We start from the raw sequence: 22,509 nt of genomic DNA on the forward strand, positions 1-22,509 counted from the left end.
ATATAGTTAGGGTAACCTGTGGGAAGATTTTAAACACACATCAAAAGTGTTGCGTCTCAAATCAACACAATATGTAGCTCAAATTCAATGCAAGAGCAGTTCTTTTTTCATCTTTTCTTTTTGTTTTAAAATGAATGTTGGCCATGTACATTTTGTCTTATTCATTAAAGTCTTTATCACAGCAGACATTTTGACTTGTCATAGTAGGGAAAACATGTAATAACAATAATAATAATAATAACATTAAAGATGACCCAGAAACCAAAGTAGCTCAAAGTAACTCATTTTATTATTTGCCCCTGTACATTTCCTACTGTAACATGGTGTCAGAATGCCATATGTTCAAAATACTAAATTAGCTTTTTTTGTAGAGAATAACGTCTGCTGTAGACTACCTGGGACAGCCACATGGCTATATGAAAGCTCCATTATTCAAGTAATATAAAGTGTGGGTTCTTGTGCTTTCATGGGCCCCTGAGGAGCTGACATTAACCCGATGGGGCCACTGGTAATGGGCGTCCTCACTGAAATATCCCTCTCCCCACAAGATGCTGGAAATATGCCTCTTCAAAACTCTTTTAGTCCATTAAGTATGGAGGAATACATAATAGATATTTAATATTTGCACAAGCCTTCTCCAGTTTGAGTTTCTAAAAGCACTCAACAGCTTTGTTTTTCCTGCTGAATTAGCATCACCTGAGTGATGAAGAGTAACGTGTGGGTACATGGCTAACACACACAATGAGCAGAATACATACGGTAAAAGGAAGAACCAGCTCTCTTTTTGATATACATTAAATGCAGAAATCTCCTGGCAGGTGAATGAACACATGTGGTCACTAAAAAAAATGGATTCCTCCCAGTGTGTTTGTGTCAACAATCATTACATGGTGAGCCAAATGTGAGTGTTTGGGAAAAAAATGGTTTTATTGTCAAGCAGCAGTGGAAGTGGTCAGAGATCCAGAGCCTGAAACTGTTTGCATTCAACATCTGTTGTAACCAACACTCAGGCTACTGTTGTGCAGGGTTGGGATGTAAGTCATTAATTATCTGTAATGGAGTTACAGTAATCAGACATGTAAAAAGTAGTTGGTAGCTCTAATCTAGGACAGTAACTGTAAACATAAATCAGATTACACGTTCTCTAGAAAAATTCTGGTGACTCAATGTTTTCCCATTTTGTGAAACAGAAAAACAATTTCAAATTGCAGTTTGGAAATTAAGCATAAAGTGTATGTTCACTCCACAACATGTATAGGTAAAAATATGACACCAAAAAGAATAAATTAGATTGCATTAAAATAATCTTAATCTTGACTGTAATGATTGCATTTTAAAGCAGGTTACCAGCGATCTGTACTGGATTAGACTTTTTGGAGCAACCCAACCCTGCCGTTTTGTGAAATGTGGGTCAAATTATTTTCCTCTACAAAATTATAAATCGTCTTTGGCAATCTTTTAAATTAGCACACATTTTCAAAAAAAAAAAAATGCATTTTTAGTTTAAATAAAGAATAAGAAATACATTATCACTGTGCCGACATGTTCACATAGCTGCTGTGGTCGACTGCAGCTTGAGGAGGGGGTGGGGGGCGGGGGGGTGATGGAAGGAAAGGTAATGCAGAAAGGCACAGAGTGGGTTTCCTCCATCATGTCTTTATGCCTGCAGTTTGAACTGGAAAGAACTGGTGCTCCATTTGCTTGTGTCACAGTTGAGCATGGTGCGCTCTGTGAAGGACACGTTGCCTTCTGCATCTATCAGGATAATTGTATTGGTCCTAAATAGGCAGGGACACAGGATACAAGCAAACAAACACAAACACATTCAAATTAACAATTTAAAATGCTAAAAAAGAAAACAAAGAAGACACCAAGGACAACTATGATTATTTAAAGGGGCGCTATGCAGTTTGGGCAATTTCTTCGCTTTTTGCTCGCAGGTTTCTCTCTAGAGCTCCTCCTACAGCTTCGGAATAGATATTTGGCAGCTCCTATGTTTACGCGTGTCTGAGTCCTCGCTCGGTCAGTCTACCGTTTCCTCTTTCTCTGTTCCTCCGACGATGCTTTCCTAGCTTTCTGCTTCTTATTTGCTGGCTCAGCCATGACGATAGTGTGAAAAACTCGTGTGCAGTGCTGTGAAGCAATTCATTACATCGCAAGATATCACGGGATACTTCCTGACCCAAAGTTGCAAGGGTGGTTTTTCCGCTCACAGGTGCTAGGGGGAAGGAAGCGAGACGGCCACCATTCAACCCAAAAAAAGTCATATTACCAATCCAATGACTCCGAAGCTGTTGAGTTAAGGTAAATTAAGCTAAAAAAAACTGCATAGTTCCCCTTTAAAAATCACATTTGAGGTATTTAGCAAACACCCGTAGTAAGACTGAGCAGGCGGTGGCAGACAGTGCCTTGTTAAAGGACAATTTGATGGCTCTGGCAAACACTGACCCTCTGACCTTTTAGCTACAGGACCGTGTAGGGGTGTCACGATTCTCCAAATCCACAATTTGATTTTAGTTTTGATTGGTCACGATTCAGTTCAATTTAAACTTTTTTTTAAGCAGTGGCAGCAATGCAGCGATACGAGCCACTAGATGGCAGAAGGGTACTTTACAACAAGAATTTGAGTTTCTCAGCGTTTACAAGGCGGACTTGAATGCACCATAAGTTTAATGAGGTGCACCTGAACGCACTATGAAGTCCTGTCAGAGCCCACAGGCTTTGATGTTGGTTGTTTGTTCGCATAACTAGGGGAAGGCAAAATGTTGCCGCACCGGTGACTTCAGGGAAGCAGGAGGATTTTCCAGTTCTGTTGTTTCTCCGTCATCTCCGACTCCGGCAGCGGCCGTGGTGTCTAGAAAAGTGCAGCTGCAGGCTACTGGTAAGCTAATGTTGTCCTGTGTCTTCTTTGGGCATGCGCAAGTAGGCAGGGGTGGAGAGAGAAAAAAATGCTGTGGGAATCGGCGGTCCTGCAATTTATTCTGATAATTGAAATCTAAATCTCATTTTGATTTTCCATTTAAAATCAAAACCGTGACACCGCTAGGACCGTGGCATCACAGTGCAGACGATCCCCTTTTGTTTGCTCACTGTGTGTCGAGGATTGATTTTTTATGTATAGCAACAGATCTGTGTTCTCTAGGAGGCCAATTAGGGGATGGGGGGTGGTGTGGGGGGTGTGGAGAGAGGAGGCGTAGGTGGGAGACACTGACCTTGTGCCATAATGAGGGGTGCGAACACACACTGCAGACTGAGCCTGGATCGCCGGCTTGCTTAAACCATCACCCTGGCTCTCCTGAGCTGGATCAGGTGTGTTCCTGTTAATCAAACCCACAATGCACCTCTGAAAAGCTTTTCAAGAGATCATTATCTGTCATATTCCCCATGCAGTATATTAAAGTCAGCAATCGACTCATGCATAATATCCAAAAATGATGTAATGTACAAGCAACACCTTGAACAAATGGTTCCTCAACCTGCTCTGTTGTCCCTAATTGAAGTCTCAACCCTAAATGAACATGCTTTCTCTAAACTCACTGAAAACTGTTTCTGAAAATATCTCAGACAAAAAAATAGGTCATGCAGTTGAGCCTGGGTGCCTTTATACATAAACATAACATCATGCAAAAGTCACAGTGTTATCAAGAGGAAACCGACATTGATTCCAGCTAAATGCAATCCCCAACCACAGCTCATTCAGTCCTGACAGTATCTATAATGTCTGGCATGTTCCAGTGACACTATCCAGCTGTGTGCATGCTGAAATCCTCCAGCATTTTACCCCACATATGGCACATGACCTGGTCAAATTCAGCAATGTTCACCATCAACATACTACTCTGCATATTACTATAGATTAGACACAATTAATCGCAATTTCATCGAACTTGCAATATGGACTAGTGCAATATCCAAATCGCAGAGGGGGGTGCGCAATATTCGTTAAAGGCAAAATATGTGTCAAACCATTCTGAATTAAGTATTGTGGTGCTGCAGACATCCCAGCTTACAAATCGTATCCTACAGACTAAAGATTTTTTGTTTGTTTGGTACAGATCCTTGCAAAAATCACACTATTATCCTTTGAATTTTTTTTTATTTCAATAATTTTCAATGAAAATGTTAATATTGATACAAAACTGATCATTCCCTCCAATATCGTGAATCATATGGCAATCGCAATATCAGTCAAAATAATCTCAATTAGCCTAGATATTTTCTCATATCGTTGCAGCCCTATATTACTAGTGAACGTTGACGCAACCTAATTTCTCGTTGGGTTAAAACTTGTCTCGCGACACAAGTATACACAAATGCAGAATTACGTCGGTACAACGGAAAACTAATTCACGTTACATCAATCGACACGCACGCACGCACGCCGCAATGCCGGTAAAGCGGACATAAGTGTGGTTTCAATTTTCATTTCATTTTGTGACTTCGTTCGAATAAAAGACTATTTTTCCAGTCATATTTCATCATTTAAGTTTTCTTTAAAATAGTGTTAAAATCTCGTCTCGTTCTCGTGAACCCAATCTCGTGTCTCGTCTCGTGAGTGTCTCATCACACCTCTAGTAAACGTAGATGTAAATAACTTCTAAGGGCCCTATCTTGCACCTGGCGCGGCGCAAAGCCCGACGCAAGTGTCTTTGCTAGTTTAAGACCGACGCAGTTGTCAGTTTCCCGTCCAGCGCCCACGTCGTTTAAATAGCAAATGCACCTGAGCCCATCTGTGGCCCATGGTGCTGGTCTTACAGGGAGGTGTGTTCAGGTGCATTCTGGGCGTATTGCTATCTTGAGGCAGTGGGAAGTGATGGCACCATTGACCGACAAAAACCTGGTCAAAAGTCAATAACGCAGCATTTCATTGTTATTTTAACAGAGCATTAGTAAAATACTCCTGGGCTCGTGCACAGCACGCGCACACTATGCTTGTTACACACACAGGGACGCACAGCAGCACACACACATGCAGAAGATTACAAATAAAAATATTACGGTGCAAATCCTCCATCATAATAGCAATGCTCCAAGGTCCAAACGCACCTGGCTTTTAAAGGGAATGGGAGATGATCTCTGATTGGTTGATTGCATATTACGCCCAAAACACACCTCTGATTAATGAAGACACTAAGTACAACCCTTTAGAACCATGCGCCCGGTGCACGGACCCTTTTTTCCGCCGTCAAACTAGCAAAAGTTGATTTGGAAACGCCCTAAACACACCTGCGCCAGGCGCTTCACGCCGTGCGCTTAGATCGTTAAAATAGGGCCCTACATGTCAACATTAACGGCAATTCATCCATATTAAAAGCCACAGAATTGCTTTACATCGAACGAAAAGCTTAAAATCAATAGAAAAGCAAAGTATTATTATAGGATTATTCATAAACTAAGATGAATATGATATGATAAATGTTGTTATGATGTGTGAATTTTTAAAGTGGGTGTTCGCCACTCACAGTTCCTCATTGTTGAGGACGCTGAGCAGCTCTTGGACCAGTCCATCGCAGGACAGGGACTGGTCGCTGACAACACTGGTGAAGTGACGCTTGCCTTGCAGCAGTTTCCTCCATGGAGTTTCCAGCAGTGAATTACTCAAGCCGTAGATTCCTGCTGATGGGCATATGAAGAACACAGACAAATATGTACACTAGTAAGCTCTGTTGGGTGACCTCGTGGCACATGATCCTCCAATAAACAGAAAGACAATATCAACATGGAAATGTCATGGAATGGGCCATAGGCTGAGAGAAGGTGTCTGATGTGAAAGGAACGGTTTCTACAGCAACCATAGTAAAAACACAGACCTGCTTTTAGATGGATGGGTTCAGGGCTGCCTCTGTTTCCATAGTAACACACAATGTCTTGTTTGGCCCTACATGGGACACAGTAAGACAGAAAATTGCAGATTGCATTTAGTGATGATTAAATTGTTTATGTCTAATTATGAAGGCTGTGTCAAGAGTGAATCACAATGCTTCTATGCTCTTTAACTAAACATAAATACAGCGAGAAGATGATGTTCAAAGAAGCACTCGAGGGAATTCTGTCAAATGAGCGCTCAGGGTGAAAGAGAATATCAACAGTGCACCATACGGTATTCTTTGATGACTGATTTTCTTTGCAGTCTTGGATAATTGGAATGAAGAAGCCTGTTTCATCGGCAAAATGGTAAAAATACCTAACACTATAGTTAATTGCAGCATTTAAATCTATCCTAAAAGGAGCAACTGGGTAAAATGAATGTTTCAAAATACAAATTATTGCTTTTTAGTAACTTTCACTACCACAAAGCCATTTAGTTACGGTGTTCGATCTCTTTGCCAAGTCCTCAGTTAGAGGGAATTTATTCAGTCTGAAAAAATCTGTCTGACATCAAGGGCAGCTGTGACGGCTTTGGTACAGGAGAGTGAATAATAAATTAGGACCAAATCCTTTGAACCAGCAGGGGAATTTATTTATTTATTTATTTTTTTTACTATATGTCAATTTTATGACAGCCATACCAGTGGCATCAGTCAATCTGAAATGTGGCGCAACACTGCTTCAACATCTAACTTGGAAAGTTTCCCAGTCAAGAGCTGGCAAGACAGGAATAAAATATGCTGCTGGGCTTGTTGCTCTGCCACAAACTTTATCGGATAGTTTTAAAAGCCAAAATACATATCGGGCCTTTGGTCTATACCATATAAGCAAAAAAAGGTTTGCCCAGCCCATTAACAAAGATTTCATATATGTTTCATACCACAGTATATGAATGTGAAAAACAAGTTGACTACAGGGTTTACCGTTGAGACGCATTTATTGGTTTAAGCACAAGAAAGATGTACCACTTCATGTTAAAGGTGCAGTAAGTAAGCCTTATAAAACTAACTGTCATATTTGCTGAAACTGACTCTATGTTCCAGTAGAACTACATGAAGCAGGGAATTAAAAAATAAATAAATCCGGCTCCACTAACACCATCTACAGCCTGTAGTACAATTTGCTAAAATCACCGCTCCCTGTTCAGATGCACCAATCAGGGCCAGGGGGGGTGTCTGTGTGTCAATCACTGCTCATACACACACACATTCATTCTCCCTTGTGGGGGGAGGGGCTTAGGAGACCGTTTTGGGTTTTAGCGGAAAGGGAGGAGGGACTGAGAAGTTGTCGATGTTCAAATTTTTTGGCTAAGTCCTGGATCTTCACAATCCTATACGCCACCTTTAAAAAAGATTTTAGTACATTTATTTGCTCATCAAAGTTAAACTTTACTTGATACAACGAAATGCTTCTCGTTTTCCTCAGCCAATTGTAATGGAAGCAGTGAGGATCATTATCTAATAGGTCAACCCAACCACATAAACAGAATGAGGTAAGAGATGGTGTGACGGGACAATGAATTTTGAACATGCACGTAGGTGGGGTGACTGGACTGAGTAATCATAGTCTCTCATCTGATTAGTCAGTTCATAAAAACAACTAAAGAACACACACACACACACACACACGATATTGCTTCCAACTTGTACCCAAACCCAGTTGAACAGTCTGAATAAACAACTGCTTTCCCTGAGTTCCTATAGTTACTATGAACACAGCAGCACTGGCCAATGTTGACTCGGGTGATAGCAGTCACCCCTCAAACATGCATGTACACAGTAGCTGCTCAGTGGGAAGCAGATGGCACTGTAACCTGAAGGGAAACTGACAAATCTGTAAAACTTTTAACCTGTTGTCAGTTCTGCTGAAGGGGAAACACAATGTCGGAAAAACTAGTTTGAGCATGGCCCTGAACTCAACAATGCCTGAAAAGGTCCTGGTGCTCATTTATACACGTTGCTCCGTGATACGCATCAAATTGACCGTGGTGGTAGCAGGTGGAGGATTTGCAGAGGTATAGCTCTATTTCTGCTATTTGAAACTGGCTAGAATATTGAAACTCCCATCAAGGGGTGCTGTGGGTTGATTTGGGCTGAGATGAGGAAACAGCAGGAGGTCAAGACCACAGGGCAGACTGAGAACGAAGAGGGAAAAGTCGAAAACAGGCTTTTTCAGATCTCAGTAAGAGAGGTAATCAGTATGCTGGCTGGGAGACGATCTAATGAAGAGTCCTCTATAGCGAGGCTGCAGAGCAGTTTCCCCATCGCCAGCTGTGGAGTAGTTGCCCGGAGATGGTTAGATGAGCTTTCGACAATATCAGTTCAGAATGTAGATGGGTAGTCGGTGGGGGCTCCTACGTAAGGACAGCATGTACTCTCGTATCCAGTCACACACATCTGTGCGTGTATAGCAACACATGCAGACATTAAAAACATTGAATAGGGGGATAAAACACTTGTTTTATGTAGTGTTCATTTTAGCCATGATAGCTTCATGGATGGCAACGTTGATCTGTCAGTCAGTCCACCACCGAGTGAAATAGCTCAAAACCTGTTAGATGGATTACCATAAAACTTGGTTCCGATATTCTTAGTTCCCAGAGGATGAATCCTAATGACTTTGGAGATTCCCTGACTTTTCCTTAAGCACCATCACAAGATTGACATTTGTGGTTAAAAGTCAGATGGCACAACAACTACTGGATGGATTTCAATGAAATTTGGAATTGACATTCACATTCCCCTCAGGATGAATTGTAATAACTTTGGTGATCCAGTGAGTTTTCCTTTAGCTCCATCATCAGATCAAAATTTCACTTTGTCCAATACTTTGGTTTTATGGAAAGATAAAGGCAGGAAAATATAGTAGGATTAGGATCTTCTCCTGATGTTTTATATGACTGCATGCTAACAATGGTAAAGCTAAAATCAAGTATTTAGATTTTTGTGGCAATTTTCAGACATCTGGATTCCCTCAATGAACAATGCAGGCTATATTTGAGCTATTTACTGTGAGCATCTACTTCTAATTCTATTGGGTACATAATCATGTTCTATTTTACTCAAAGAGAATGTGATTTTCCAACAGGTAATCTTAGTAGTGCTTGGAAAAACAAATATTCATGGTCTTTAAAATGTTGAGAGTTCATCCACCCCAGATACTCTGGAATGTGCGTATCTGGTGCGCCGCTGTTTGTCTTTCTCAGCTCAAACTAGTTTCTGCCAAGAATTACAACACATGGTTAGAGACCATAAGATTGAACCACATTCTAAAAGTTGTTTTGATAAAGCAGCCCCACACTGTCTGACTGAAAGTGCATTAAGCGGGGCATTTGGTTGCAGGCAAACATCAGACGAAATATTATTTAAAATGGATAATATCTGGGCATTGACTTTAAAGTGAGAGTGACATGAAATCAGATCAAAAACCAAAGCTATAGAAAAGTCTATAAAAAAGGAGCTTTGAGAGCAGAGATGATCTGAGATCAAAAAGGAAATATTCATGCTATTAGCTCCACGGAGGGAAGGCTCGGTACGATGCCACTGACCAAATCACTTGCATGTACAACTCAACCCAACATGGTCATGGATTATTAATGGAGGCAGGATTGGTTTAACAAGCATCACAATTTAAAAGGAGCAATACATAAATTATGGCCAGAGTGGAATACATGAATGCCTCTGGGTTCTGTATTAAGTGTACACCCTTTCTACTCATTGCATCACAATGAAGGTGATCACACACACTTTTTGATCACAAAAAACCCGGAGTGAAGTGGCCGGTTTCGCTCAGTTGGTAGAGCAGGCACATATAGAGGTTTACTCCTCGACGCAGGTCATTCCCGCTCTCTCTCCCCTTTCATGTCTTCATCTGTCCTGTGAAAATAAAGGCCTAAAAATGCCCCAAAAATTATTTAAAAAGAAACACTGTTTAAAAATGGTGTCTCCCACTGCTGCCCCATCATAAATCATGTAGCTGGTTACAGATGAATGAGAGATCCTCTAATTGTAATATAGTGGTACTCTCTATCCACCAGATGTAGTTATTGATCCGGAAAAGAAACTAGACGCCTTATTTCCTCGGAGCTGCTGGGCACACCACATTGGAAAACAAATAGGCTGGTAATGACGCTGTTTATAAAAAAGATGAAGGCTTGCTTTCAGTCACTGTGTGTCATCTCTATCTGCAGTGAACGCAGCACCCAGCAGATGGGTATTTGAGGAGAGAAACAAACACAGTACTTTCATAGCACGAGGCTCTGCTGAGTGATTTCAGCCTCAGATGACAGCACGGTGAGGGTGGGGTGGCACCTTTTTCTTTCATTTAAGAGGAATTCCACTGGGGCAGCGCAAGCACAACTGCAGCTCCCGGTCTTAACAAGGACATTTGCATATTTTGGTTGCTTAAGGCTGTTTTATGCTTCTGTGTCGAATCGACGGGGTACCCCCGCAGACCCTTCTGCGTAGTTGCGAACCCCTCTCCGAGCCCTCCGCCATAGCTCGACGTGCACCTCCAAAAATGTGTAACTTTGCGTCGAGGCGACGCAGACCGCAAGGACTGTGATTGGTCAACTGGTCCTGTGTGTTGATAGTCTGTGTTTCAAGCAGCCTACTGTGGGGAGTAGCAACATGCTAGTTCACTGAGATAAATAAGCTTTGCAAATAAAATCAGACATATTTTGGTACATGTACTGAGAGGATTAAGCCTCGACGTAGAGGTCCAGGGTTTGAGTCAGACCTGTGACGATTTTCTGCATGTCGTCCCCCCCTCTCCCCCCTTTCTCACCTAGCTGTCCTGTCCATTAAAAAGGTGAAAATGCCCCAAAAAAAAAAAATCTTTAAAATCGTATCGTCCAGTACTATCGTATTGGACACTATACTGACATCATTGTTTCTAAAAATGATATTTAAGCCTAATAATGACCTGGAAACATTAAAAACACTCACACATCAAAACCTCTTCAGATTAGTTTTCCACATACAATAGTTTTACATTTCTCACCAGACAGTTACTGGTTTTATTGTTTTTTATATTTTAATATGCTTGTTTTATGTGTTGGTTTTATTGCTTATATGTTGTTAACGTGCTATATGTGCTGGTTTTACTGTAACGTGTCTTTGAGTACCATGTAAAGCGCTATATAAATAAAATGTATTATAATTACTATTAATAGAGCAGAAAACCAATGTATCTCTCGAACCTTAAAGTGATGCTAAAACAACATGGAGGAAGGGCGGGACAAGCATGAAAACCCGTCTTGAGAAGAGATCCTCCTTGAGGCCATGTTACCAGGATACACAGATCATGACATCAAACCCCCCCCCCCCCCCAGGGATACAGTCTGGTGTGTCTGGCGGTGTGTATGTTGGAGCTGAACCGCCAACCTCTCGCTGGCAGAAACTGAGACCCATTTCAATGCCAATTGTCTACAGGGGCATCCACCATGACAACTATCTCTGTGTGCACTGAACCCACTTTGATTTCTCTCACTTCACCAAATTCAGTCAGTCGGGATGGTGAAGCAGGCGAGGCGAAAAAAAGAAAGAAAGAAAAAAAAACTCATCATTTTTAATGCTGTCAAGATTTTCATTTGTCTGAAACCCTGAAACATGAACAGGTATTTCTTCAGAATTTTAATGCTGGCTCTTTCACAGCTCAGCAGCCTAGATTTCTTTTTCAGTTCTGCCTTCTTAGCACTCCAGAGATGAAGACGCTGCCTTTGCGGTTTCATTCCAAGGCAAGGCCAGAATTCAGAGGAACAGAGTTATAGTCCATTCTCAACTAACTGAGTTTGATTCCTTTAGTGCACAAGCATTTGCAGATATCACTTCATGACACCAAAACAGTGCAGTAAAGAATCGCTTAAGGTGGCTACATTACGTATTTTTTTCTAACTCTGAAATAAATTCCAACTTGTAAAATGTACCAGCTTGCGAGTATGGCTGCTTACTGGAAGACAAACATTTCTTCTTGCAACTAAATCTCAATGTAAAGATTCTCATGATGTTAATACATCTTTCACTAAGCTTTACCAGTGAATGGACTATACACTTAAGATAGATGTCACCACACCTTTCACTCACTTGAACTCCGCAGTGATGAGGTTGAAGCCGTTGTACAGGTGGCTTTCTGTCGACACCTTCTTCAGGTAAGAGTAGCAGTCCAGATCCTTGTCCATAAGGTAGTTAGACACTAGAAATCCTGCAGAACGGCAAAGGTTAAAAGAAATGGTTCTTAAATTTAGCACTCAATAAACCCAGCCTAGTTGTTAATAATGCATATAAAATATGTACATATAAATAATAAAAAAGATACAGTAGATATGTGAAACTTGCACCACAAATGGTTCCACAAGACCCTTCAAAATGCAGCCAGAAATGCAATGTTGCGCTTTAAAGGGTGAATGATAAACTATACAGTACCAACCTATTAAAGAAATTGCATGAGTAGACTATTAGGACCAGTTAAGTTATCAAATACATCTAAAAGTGTAAGCAACATTCTTCATACTTCACAGGAGTCTGTGGAGACTATGGATGCATTTGATCAGTGAATAATATATTTGTGACTTTTTCATGGCTGGCTCACCTCTTCCTTGTGCATCGGGGTTGAGACGTCCTTCCATGTAGTTGGTGATTGCAGCCAGCTTGCCCCGCTTGCTGATCCCCAGCCATGATCCTCCCTCCTTACTACATTCCAGGTCCAGGCCTGGTTAACACAAAAGTAGTCAAATGTTTCTTAAAAGCCATTATAAGAGTTATAAATAACTCTTAAAAAAATGAATTATTATAATAATTTATAACCGTGTTTCCTCCATACTTTTGAACAATTCCCACAACATTCAATACCCTGTTAGTATCAATTTAGTAAAGTCATTTCCCAGGTTTCTGCTGATTTTACACAATGGTTTAAGAACCCTATGTTCAACACAGGTCCAGTAAGTAAGTCTTCCTTATGATAGTACTGTATTTTTCCTCCACAGCACTCCGGGATGGGAGGAAAATGTGCTCTGGTTTATTGGCATTTCTTTAAACCAATCACAAACGTCTTGGGTGACGCTAAGCACCGGACGCAATAACAGTGCCGCTGGTAAACAGCCTCGGGAAGGACCTTGTTTTGGTGGAACGTGTGTACGTTCAAAAGGTTGTTTTAGTCATGCAACAGAAAACTCAGATTGGACAGATAGTCTAGCTAGCTGTCTGGATTTACCCTGCAGAGATCTGAGGAGCAGTTAACCATAGTCCTCACAAATCCACCGGAGGTTAGAACGCCAACACAAAGACAGAGGAAGGGGACGGACATCCGGCAGATCTTCCGGCAGCACCGGAGCAATCCCCTAAATGAATTGTCGTCGATATAGACTAGAAAATTATAGACCTGTGTAAGCATTACTGAACATAGACCTTAATCTCATAGGTTAACCCTTTTTTTTCCAATTACAACGTTTGTCTTACGACAATGGGGAACGTTCCTTGGCATCCTTAGAACGCGAAAGGCGGGCAAAGGAAGAAAGAAAAGATACTGAACTTAAACTAGCCTGCATTAAGACACACCTAATGAAATACTCCATTGACCGTTATTGACATAAAAAGATCAGTATAGGAGGAGTATATCCTTCGATCTGTCTTTTGATTGGACTACCCTCGTGTGTAGCTTTGGCAGTGATTAAATAAACTCAATCCATCAACGAATCTGTTGTTATCTTTCCACATACCTCTTCTTCGCATGACATGGGAAAGGTAGACTGCATGTCTGCTGCACTTCCTGGTGATCAATAAAGACAGGTCCACTTATAGTGACAGTGACCACAGCAGCCAAGCGGTCTTACTCCTCTGGGAGTAGATAGAAAGCAAGCCTGATCCCACTGGGAGCTATAGCTTACTTCCCTTTGCGTCATGCTGTGTCTCCTTCAGGGCCCTGCCTCCGCACCCCCGGCCCCGCAGATAAGGCAGAGCCATTTATTCCTGTCACACCGCATAAAAGCAGCCATCAATTAAGGGCCCACTACTGGAGTCCTGACCCCTCTATTACAGAGGGGAAAAGGAGACTGACGAACAACGAAGCTATCTCTGCGTTTCCGCCTTCAGAGGAAAAAAAGGCCTGGTGATTGATTTCCTCTGCTTGGCTATAATGTGTATTGGACATCAGTCAATTAAGTATAGTTTACTGTGGGTGGGGATATCCTGTGACGGAGTAGAGGAGAATTGGATTCTGAAGTGGCAGACAGATTTTCCCTCGATTATTGAAACCCATGTATCCTTGAATAAACCATGGCTAAAAAGCCAACATCTGCTGCATTTTCACATAGTTACAGAGCCAAGAGACATATGTTTTAAAGTCTAACACATATTCTATCTGTCAAGATGTAACACAAATTCCTCTATATCGAGAACATTTTTGTAAAATTTGTATGGGTATGATTAATCTGTTGATCATTTTCTCGATTAACCGATTAGTTAATTAATGATTAATGACTATTATTGCCACTGTTCATCACACCCCCAACCGGCACCGTCAGACACCGCCTACCAAGAGTCTGGGTCTGCCGAGGTTTCTTCCTAAAAGGGAGTTTTTCCTCGCCACTGTCGCAATAGCTACTGCTAATGCTTGCTCTTGAGGGAATTACTGTAATTGTTGGGGCTTTGTAAATTATAGAGTGTGGTCTAGACCCACTCTATCTGTAAAGTGTCTCGAGATAACTCTTGTTATGATTTCATACTATAAATAAAATTGAATTGCGTTACTTGGTCTCTAAAATGTCAGAAAATTGTGAAAAAAGGTGATCAGTGTTTCCCAAAGCCCCAGGTGACGTCCTCACATGACTTGTTCTGTCCACAACTCCAAGATATTCAGTTTACTGTCATAGAGGAGAGAAGAAACTAGAACATATTCACATTTTAGAGAATTCTTACTATTTTTTCTTTAAAAAAATTGCTCAAACCGATAAATTGATTATCAAAACAGTTGGTGATTAACTGACGAATAATCGATCAATCGATTCATCTTTGCAGCTCTATTATCCATTGCCTGATATTGTGTTGTTTTGATTGCAACTTTTAACCATTTTGTCTCCCTGGCAAAAGAGCCTTCCAACCTTGGGAACTTAATTGGTTGAATAAAGGCCAAAGCCTGCACAAATGACTGGTCTAACTTTTTCCATGTGTACTAATTCTCTCCTGTTAAAAGAAGACTAGCAAGAAGTTATTCATTTAGTGGCATTAAGTGCTTTACTATTTATTTTTCAAATGTGTATTTGTGATGTAGTGAAATGGTGTGTGGCGAGCTGGACTCAAATGACCAGACTTACCGCTGAGGATCTCACTGTTGGTCCCCCAGAAGTCTGCAGCTTTGGACGGCCTGTTGTAGAACTCATCTCTGTTTGCAGCCAAAATTAGCCTGCGGAGGGGGAGCGAGAGACAGGGGTTCAGAGGTTGTCGGGTTATCTTTGTTCATTCAGTGAGTCTTGTTTATTTGCTCGCGACGTGAACCAATGAGGTATTACAGAAGGCCATTGCTGGTCTCAACGGCAGATCCATTATCAACGACTAATTCATGCCATCCCATAAGCTAATGAATTGGAAGACAGACAAGACTAGAGCTGTAATAGGGCCTTAAAAGGTTAGGCCTGACAAGGCCCGAGCCCGACAAATACATTTTGATTGACAGCTTTTTAAAAGCCTGAACCCGTTTACAGCCCGACATTATTCAAATGTGCGCACGCACACAGCTCTTTGCCTTTTGTCAAGAATGAGTCATTATAATAAAAAAAATTAACATAATATATTCATGACTAACATAGGCTATAGGCCACTTGGAAGTTGGAACAAAGAAATAAAATAAGTCCTCCAGAGGCCAGCCTCTGTTTCACCTCCTCAGCATTCATTTACACGCTAATCAAAATGCATCACCTGACCGCTCATTTACCGCGCAAGCCCGAGCCGGTGTAAAATGATAGGCAAAGATCTTCAGCTCTGGACAAGAAGGGCCGTTACTAGGGGTGTTGAAATGAATCACTGCATCGATGCATCGCGATGCGGACCTGGACAATTCTGCATCGCTGCAGTGACAGACCATAATCGATTATTGCCTACTTATGTTACTCAATTTCCCCTGTCACTGTTTTTTTTGATTTTGCCTTTTGTCTGCTGTCCGCTACATTCAGGAAGTGTCTGTTTTAGGAGCAGACACAATAAAAAGGGGAGTTCATGTATACCTGAATTACAGAAAACACTGTTCACAAACTGCTCCAAACAGCTCTATTGTAGTCCAGCCTTTACTTCAGAGACAAAAGTGGTCACTTTGGAACACACATTATAATGCTCGCCTAGCTGCTAGCATGGCACGCCCTCATACTCTGCTTCTGACTGGCTAGTAGTCCTTAACTAGCTACTGTCAGGACACGCCCTCATACTCTGCTTCTGACTGGCTAGTAGTCCTTACCTAGGTACTGTCAGGGCACGCCCTCATACTCTGCTTCTGACTGGCTAGTAGTCCTTACCTAGGTACTGTCAGGGCCCTCATACTCTGCTTCTGACTGGCTAGTAGTCCTTACCTAGGTACTGTCAGGGCCCTCATACTCTGCTTCTGACTGGCTAGTAGTCCTTAACTAGCTACTGTCAGGGCCCTCATACTCTGCTTCTGACTGGCTAGTAGTCCTTACCTAGGTACTGTCAGGGCCCTCATACTCTGCTTCTGACTGGCTAGTAGTCCTTACCTAGGTACTGAGCATGTGCAACTCCCAACAAAGATGGAACAGAAGTGAGATGCCTCACTCTGTAGCTAAAAACAGAACAAAATTAAACCATGCAAACCCATTCTGGTACAACCTCTAAATACAATTATGAACCTGAAAATGAGAATAACATGAACACTTTAAAGCTACTTAGGAGGTAAACTGCATGTTAAGGGGTTAACACTATATATATATATATATATATATATATATATATATATATATATATATATATATATATATATAAAAAAAAGCTGTCCGTGCCTGCCTCCCATCTAACCTTTCCAGGCGTTTTATATGTTTCTATTGCCTAAGCAAGGCTACAACAAACACATTTACACACACACACACACACACACACACACACGAGTGTGGTTTAAAATAAATCACCGTGAATGGGACTGCGTTGTCTGACACAGGCTGCCTGTCAGTTAAGCACTACACTACACTTTGACCTGCATTATTATTCAGGGTGAGTAATGATGTCATTATGTTAATGGACATGAACAGCTACAAAGTGTGACCTGTATCTAATGCAACACCAGCCATTAGTTTCTACATGCCTTTACTAGCAGGTCACTACCGTCAACTGTGCAGCGAGGAACGGTTACTGTAACATCACTTAGTGGCTATATATCCTCACTCAGCTTTTGTAATCTACTCTGAATCCTCACACAGCAACACACATGCACACAGCCTCATCCAGCAGCTATGAAACAGAAAAAAAAAAAAAAAAATCTTTCTTTGGCTCAGAGGAACAGATGACCTCTTCCTATTGCATCTTTTGACTTTTGTAAACATGAATTAGCATTTTAGCAGAGAAGCATACATGTTTTTTTTTTAAAGATTATTTTTGGGCATTCTTGGCCTTTATTTGACAGGACAGCTGAAGACAGGAAAGGGGAGAGAGAGCGGAAATTATATGCAGCAGTGGCCACGGGTCGGACTTTAACCTGGGCCGCTGCGGTAAGGACTGAGCCTTTGTACGTGGGGCGCACGCTCAACCAGGTGAGCTACCAGGGCGCCCGACATACATGCATTTTATGGTACGTAAGCATGCTAAGCACCAACATATAGTGCATCGTGTTACATACGTACATTTATAGAATTTGAGTAAAAGATTGTTGAGATATGGATTTAAACATTGTAAAGAGGCACTTATATAGCCTTTGGGAAAACTACATAGGCCAGAAAAAAAGGCCAATAATATCTATTGACCTCTTTAGATGTTTGTTCCTCCTGAGCTTGGCAATGGTCCTCCTATTAATCATGGGTGGGTGGATGCTGCTAAGAGCAAACCGATAAACCAAACTGACCTAATAGGGGTCGACCTCTGTGCATCGAGGGCTAATGGCAGCCCGTTCCCATGGCGCTGTGTGAGCCACTGCTGCTCCAGAAAACAAAGCTAACACTAATGATGCTATACCAGAGAAAGAGCATCTGCTATCAGATCCTGAGGGAGAATCGCATGCGTGCAGCTCTGATCACAGTAACAGTCAGCCAGCTGCATCGTGTAGGAGGGATGGTGAGAAGCAGAGAGGTATCAAAGCTCTGCATGAATACTGAACTCGGATTCTTTGTCTATTCAGTAAACACAGTGGTCTATGGACACAGCAGCATCCACTTTAGATTTGATGTGGAACTATGTATTCAAGGATATTCATGATTCCCATTGGATCATTCCATATACTTTTTGTCAGCCCTTGACCTTTCATTATTTAGTTTTATTTATTTATTTGACAGGGACGATGCACAGCTCCTTAGCAGTACCAGAGTTAGCTATAAGGTATAACATCATGTCACATTTCATTTCCACTTGATCAACTATTTGCTCCAATACAAGGTATTTTGAAAAATAGCTGGAATTTAATAAATATAATAAATAAATAAAATCCAAGTTATTGAAAGGAAAACTAAAGAAAAAAGGCACAACTCCGGGAGGACTTGGTGTTGCCATGTCAATGCATTTATGTGAGTCCGCGCACATAAGGCATAGCGCATGTGTTAGGTTGCACATTATAGCATAGGGCAGGGGACATACAGCTCGTCATACGTTTACCCAACGTATATGCGCCAATAAATGAAAATAGAAATACATGAATGAATTTAGATTTAAAAAGCAATAATTTCATGAAAACAGGTTGTTGACGAGTTTAGAAGCTCGAGTCAGAGTCAAGTCTGAAGTCTTTTGGGTCGAGTCGCAAGTCAAGTCTGAAGTCACTGTTTGTGCAACTTAAGTGCGACTCGAGTCCGAGTCTCAGACTCGAGTCCCCATCTCTGGCTAGAGATAACCAAAGTCATGAGGATTCATCCTCTGGGAACCCTGGATATCTGTACCAAATATTATGGCAAGCCATCCATTGGTCGAGACACATCAGCAACCTTTTAGGCATTGGACAGGTTCTCTCTTAAGCCAGTGTTCGGTCAAAATGTCAACTTGCTTACAGCACTTATCATAATTTATCTTATCAATGTTTAGTCAATCCCTCTAGGGACTGCTAGTGAAGCTGCTGATATTTCAATGACATTAACTAGCCTAAAGGAAGTGCTATAATTACAAGTCAAAATCATATTACAATGCTGGTTGGTTGATTGCAGCACTGCTTTTTTCTGAGCAGCTGAAAAAGTTGAAATAAAAAAACAAAAACAGTGCAGGCTAGATATGAAGAGTTTCGAAATACAGAAATCTCAGCATGTGGGTAATGATTTTGTCATTTGTGCTAACCCATTTAACCCTTAACCACCGTAGGTACAGTATACTACTGTCTTTCTGTGCTGTGGGAGTGTAATAATTATTCTGAATGAAACTTTAATCTTGCCTTTAACCCAATTTAGTCTAAAACCATCCTTTTGATTTACATGTCACTGCAGCAAAAGATAACTACTTCTGCTACTAGTAGTCTATATATATAGCACTGACGTAACCACATGAGGACACAGTACGTTTCACCTTTCCCCAGGTTCAGGTCTGAGTCAGAACTCGTACCACACCTCTGCTGTGATCTCCTGAGCCGCCTTCAGACTCCCAGAGGGAAGGACAGAGATGGACTATGGCCAGGTATAAAGTTCACTGTCAAGCTCAAGGGGATTATAATGCGCTGGACTCGAGTTGACATCACCCTGTAACTCACATTTACTGCACATAGTGCACTGGTCTGTGCTCCCTACTGACAGAAGTTAGCAGTTACTGCTGCGTAGGGCAAATGGAGCTTGCGTTAAGATGGTAGATCTGAGCAAAATATATGATGTATTTTCTATTGCTAGTAGGCAAGTACATTATGTGCCCAATACAGAAAGCTATAGTTCCCCTTATACACAACTTGGGCCCTGGCAAAGACTGACACCTCCAAAATCAGTTGACCCTTGGTTTCACATATTTTTAAAATAAGATGATAAAACTATATAATTGTACCTCTTTTCCTTTACTATTATTCTGCTGTGTGTATGTGTGTGTGTTTGCACCTCTCAAAGCTCCAAGTGGCACACAAGACAATCTTGGAACAAGATGAAATAGGGAACATTGCAGCATTGTCAGAGTATGACAGCAGTGATGTCAAGACTCGACACCTGAAATGTTTTTTTCACCTTATATTAAAAAAAAAAAAGTATCTATATATTCTGTAGCTGCATTTTCCAACACTTCACTGAAGCCATATGATGCAAACTGAGTGAAATATTCAAACCCAGCTTTTTCTTTTCTTTTATACAGCCGTGTAAAAAAAAGAAGAAGCATAATTTGTATATACACCCTTCCAAAAAATACAGCCTATTGGGTATCTAGTAAAAAGTAGCCTTGTACCATTGTTTATCAAGATGGACACAGTGGGTACTTTTTAGGATTTAAAATGTGAACATGAACACACTGCAGTGCCAACATCAAAAGTGCACAGGTGATATGACGTGTGAGCCTTATCTTGGTGTTTCTCCATTTGCTGCTTAAGCCACGGTCGCACATGCACAAAATAAACATCAGCGATTATCCACCTCCCTTTTCCTAGGATGGCAAAGGCATGACCCACCCTACTCTGGCTTACTCTGCCTCAGATTGGTTTACCCTGGTATTGTTACCATAACCAATCTCACTCCTCATGCCTAAACCTAACTAATCCAATCAACGAAGGCAACAAGTACTGGCCAATCAGAGGCAGAGTAGGGCTGGGCGTGCTTTCGCCATCCTACGCAACGCAAATTTGCCTCCCGTTCACTTCGCTTCTATGCGAGCAAAGGAAGGGCTGTAGTTTGTTTGAGCACAGGACATCTTATAAGGATTTGGGAATGTTTACAACATAGCTGTAGCTAGAGTACAACGCCAGGGCTGCAAATGCAATTTAAATACATTTTCTGCACATGATGCATTTCATGATCTTCTGGGAGCATGATCTATGTTTTAACATCATATATGTTCCTTACAAGTCCTTTGTACTACTGTACTTTGCATTGAGCACAGTTAGTATCAAAGTTTTGTGTTTTTGTAAGATTATTTTTTTGGGCTTTTCCGCCTTTATTTGACAGGACAGCTAGGTGAGAAAGGGGAGAGAGAGAGGGGGAAGACATGCAGGAAATCGTCTGGACCTCTGCGTCGAGGCATAAACCTCCAAGTATATGTGCGCCTGCTCTACCCACTGAGCCAACCCTGCCACGTATCAAAGTTTGTTAAATGGGTTAATTGCTCACCTGTAGGCATTTTTGGACGCAGGCCGGGGGTCAAACTTGAAGAAAATTATACACATGGATGTACTGGGGAATTGATGATAACGTTTCACTAAATGCACATCTGTCTTCAAAGTTTAGTCATATCTAATGAAGAGAAAAAAAAACAGTAACTTAGTTAAATTAGTCAGTCAAGTGTTGAGTGTTTGGTGTATGAGAGCATGGATGTGTGGAGATTGTAGAAATGAGACATCTGTTGTGAAACAAGTGTTGGATGACCGGGTTGGGAGTGTTCCAATTTTGCAATAACATACAGATTGAGGTAACAGCAGCTAAAGGTTTTCTTGACTATTAGTGTTCATAGAGAATATATCTGGAAGAAAACTACTTGGAATGTTCCATATCTTTAGCATGCACGTATCACAATACACACACTTCACTAAATATTCATTATTTTAATACTTACACAGAGTACTTGGCTGTAGGAAAAACAAATGGACCATCCAGAGTGCATGCTGTGCCCTTCTGTGAACATGACCCAGAATAGCAAGTGTTAGGCATAGTATCACAAATATTTCTTATCTCTCATTCTTTTAACTGCAATGAGTGCAAAGGTAGCAATTAAGTAACATTAACAGAAGTTCAAAGGCTTAGCCATGAATCACAATGTCATTCAATGCTGCTGCTGTAGGATAGTCTAATCATCTGATTCTACCTAGCTAGCCGCGTGTAACTAACGCTAATTAATAGGCAATTAACATTTCAACAACAACAATTAATTTCGGTCTAATAATACTGAGTTGAACAAGTGAGTAGCACTGTAGCAAGCTATTAATAGTTGTCCTACTTCAAGATGAGCTAGCCAAAAAGCTTGGACAACTTGTCTATGTGTCTGGTAACACACAAGTCCTGCCTTGCAGATCAAACAGTGGTTAACGTTAAGTGACATTACAGAACTAACGTTACCACTATCAGCAAACTAGTTTCAGCATAACTTGGTAACCTAAACAATAACTAGCTAACGTTAGCATTAATATAACATCGTCAATAACGTAACGATAACAAACAAAGCAAACTTTAGCAACCTAAATAACCTTAGACACATTTGACTGCAAATAATATTTGCTAAAATCATTGTTTACCCGCTGTCTTCTATACAGTTTACTGCTGTGTAGTGTCGGCTAGTTGTACTCACTGTCCCTTTACACTCGCTGGTGTCAACTAAAATGAAGTGTTCATATTAAGTGAACTCGATTTGT

General features: G+C 41.1%; 1 protein-coding gene across 3 annotated transcripts; it reads right to left on the reverse strand.

Moving 5' to 3' along the window:
* Positions 1 to 267: 267 nt before the first annotated feature.
* tango2 (transport and golgi organization 2 homolog (Drosophila)) lies at positions 268 to 22,502 on the reverse strand. 3 transcript variants are annotated; one of them, XM_078250045.1, is made up of 10 exons: positions 22,393 to 22,502; positions 21,717 to 21,775; positions 21,275 to 21,397; positions 15,176 to 15,264; positions 12,457 to 12,576; positions 11,952 to 12,069; positions 5,811 to 5,878; positions 5,463 to 5,613; positions 3,213 to 3,317; positions 268 to 1,778 (listed from the first exon to the last, which is right to left on the reverse strand). In XM_078250045.1, exons 3-10 carry the CDS (start codon positions 21,328 to 21,330, stop codon positions 1,658 to 1,660), a joined length of 828 nt encoding a protein of 275 aa, XP_078106171.1. In that variant the 5' UTR covers positions 21,331 to 21,397; positions 21,717 to 21,775; positions 22,393 to 22,502; the 3' UTR covers positions 268 to 1,657. The 3 variants fall into 3 exon arrangements, with proteins under 3 accessions (XP_078106171.1, XP_078106169.1, XP_078106170.1); XM_078250043.1 differs by having other exon boundaries at positions 5,463 to 5,616; XM_078250044.1 differs by having other exon boundaries at positions 5,463 to 5,616; positions 22,446 to 22,487.
* Positions 22,503 to 22,509: the final 7 nt, after the last annotated feature.

This window comes from Sander vitreus, chromosome 5, assembly GCF_031162955.1.
Source record: "Sander vitreus isolate 19-12246 chromosome 5, sanVit1, whole genome shotgun sequence".
Classification (NCBI taxonomy): domain Eukaryota; kingdom Metazoa; phylum Chordata; class Actinopteri; order Perciformes; family Percidae; genus Sander; species Sander vitreus.

Coding starts and splice junctions, on each gene's coding strand:
- tango2 (XM_078250043.1), bottom strand. CDS start 21,330: ATGTGTATAATTTTCTTCAAGTTTGACCCCCGGCCTGCGTCCAAAAAT. Junction 12,577..15,175: donor CAACAGTGAGATCCTCAGCG/GTAAGTCTGGTC, acceptor TGTGTTAACCAG/GCCTGGACCTGGAATGTAGT. Junction 1,779..3,212: donor ACCCCTCATTATGGCACAAG/GTCAGTGTCTCC, acceptor CTGCCTATTTAG/GACCAATACAATTATCCTGA.